General features: G+C 22.6%; 1 protein-coding gene across 1 annotated transcript; it reads left to right on the top strand.

Annotated features, from left to right (window-relative positions):
• Window positions 1–880: 880 nt before the first annotated feature.
• On the top strand, window positions 881–1,054 carry P170DRAFT_351010 (uncharacterized protein; the record flags this gene model as incomplete). Its single annotated transcript, XM_024843831.1, has 1 exon — window positions 881–1,054. A coding segment is annotated over one exon (174 nt), but the record flags the coding sequence as incomplete, so codon positions are not given.
• Window positions 1,055–2,134: the final 1,080 nt, after the last annotated feature.

Raw genomic sequence — 2,134 nt, forward strand, 5'->3', positions numbered from 1 at the left:
TTAGCTAAAGCGGCTTTCTGATAAGTTACTTTATTATAATATTTATTTATTGAAATCATTCTATTATAAGCCTAACCAGGGTAATTAAGAACTTTTTAATATTACTAGTATATCATTTTTAACTTTTTATTCTTATTTAAAGTGACCTAATCAAAATATTTTTAATATTTTATATATTTCTTATTTTAAGTTATCTATTTCTTTTTTTTAAAGTCGGTCTAAAGCTACTAAGTCATAAATTTATTACTCATTTTTAAGAAATATAAAATATATATTCTGATCTGGTTAAGATAAATATATATAAGATATTTAAAAGCTTTTAAAAACTTATAAAAGATTTATTAACTTCCTAATAGAATAGGGGAGATGTTATGGGACTGCCCCCAGATATAAAAGCTCTGCCTAAGGCACCTCTTGGTGCCTAAGGCCTCGCGGCTACTAGCACTAGCGTACCACATAATAAAAAGATTCATACAGACACAAGGAATAGCTCTCCAGCTATTCTTTTTTATCTAAAGTATATTTAGAATAGAAGCTTTTTCTCGTCCTGTAATATTAAGAATAGCTTATTATAATAAAAGTCCTAGACAGAGTTCGACTAGGTATACGAACAGAATAGAAAGGAATTAAAAGAAAATACTAGGAAATAATAATAAAATAAATAGAACCAGAAGAATTATAACTGACCGCAGTATTTATATTAATAAATAATAATATTTAACTCCTATTATAAAAGTTAATAAACCTTTATACAGAGATAGCAAAACAGAAGTTAAATTTTAAAGAATAATTAAATAAGCTGCAAAGTAATAATATAACCCCTGTCTTAAATAACAAAAAAACTAGAAGCCTACTACTATAATTATATAAGCTATACTATAAACCTCGCGCCAGGTATCCCGACGTGGAATTATTTAATAAAAAAGATAAATATAACTACAAACTGTTTAAACTAAACATACGTACAAAACTAGTTAGTAATAGTAATTATTACCCGTCGGGACTAGAACAGGTCTTTTATATTTATAATAAATTACGCGGACAAACTATATAATAGATGCTCCCTTAGATAAAAGCCCAGAATCCTAAAACAGTTATATTAAACAAAATAATTATAATAATAGATAAAATATTTAGGGACTCTAATATACAATAAAAAGCCTTAAATTAAGTAAATATGATGAAGTAAGAGAAAATAAAATTAAAAGAATTTTTAGATAATTTTAATAAAGCCTTATTATAAGTAGGAGGCTATAGCTGGTTAGATAAATAGAAAAAAGTTATATTAAATATTACTATTAACTAAGAACTTATTAAAGGGCTAGTCGGAATCTCCTAAAAGCTTATATATAAAGATTATTATAATTAATTATACTAAGTAAATTATGATCTGGCCAGAATATCCTTTTTAATTAAAAGATATAAAGCTTGAATTATCCTGATCTGATAAAAATCTAGCCTAGAACTAATAGACTAGGTACCTATTTAAGTTATAATAGCCTAATAAGGATAATATCTCCTATATATAAAAATTAATAGTACTTAAAGAGAAACATAATAAATATTACTTACTAAGTTATAAAAAAGACAAAAAGCTAATAGCTATTTCTGCTATAAATAAAATAAATATCTTATTTAGAATTATTCTTTTAAATCTGCTATATAATTAATAAAAGTAACAGTTATAGTTATTACTTATTAAAAATAAGAAGAATAAATTACCTTCTTAAATAAAAGTTTAAACTCGGGAAAAAAATAAGCCTAATATAAAATTATATATATAAGCAGAAAATACCTGTTAAAATAAAAGAAGAATAAAACTATTTTAAATAAAAATATATAATTTTACTATTTTTTATAATAAAAATAATCCTTAATTTAACTATAATTACTTATACACTAGTTAACTCAGGATATCTTACTTATAATATTATTAGTAAAATCTTCGCATAAAAGAATAAACTAGCTGCTATTAATATTTATTTAAGATTAATAAAAAATATTTTAGGTAATAAATTTATAATTTACTTTATTATATAAACAAGGATAGATATTAAGTAATATTATAAAAAAAGAACTTATTTTTATATAATATCTAATAATTTAGGTTATAATTTAATTTTAGGCAAGAGCT

This window comes from Aspergillus steynii, assembly GCF_002849105.1.
Source record: "Aspergillus steynii IBT 23096 chromosome Unknown P170scaffold_2, whole genome shotgun sequence".
Lineage (NCBI taxonomy): Eukaryota > Fungi > Ascomycota > Eurotiomycetes > Eurotiales > Aspergillaceae > Aspergillus > Aspergillus steynii.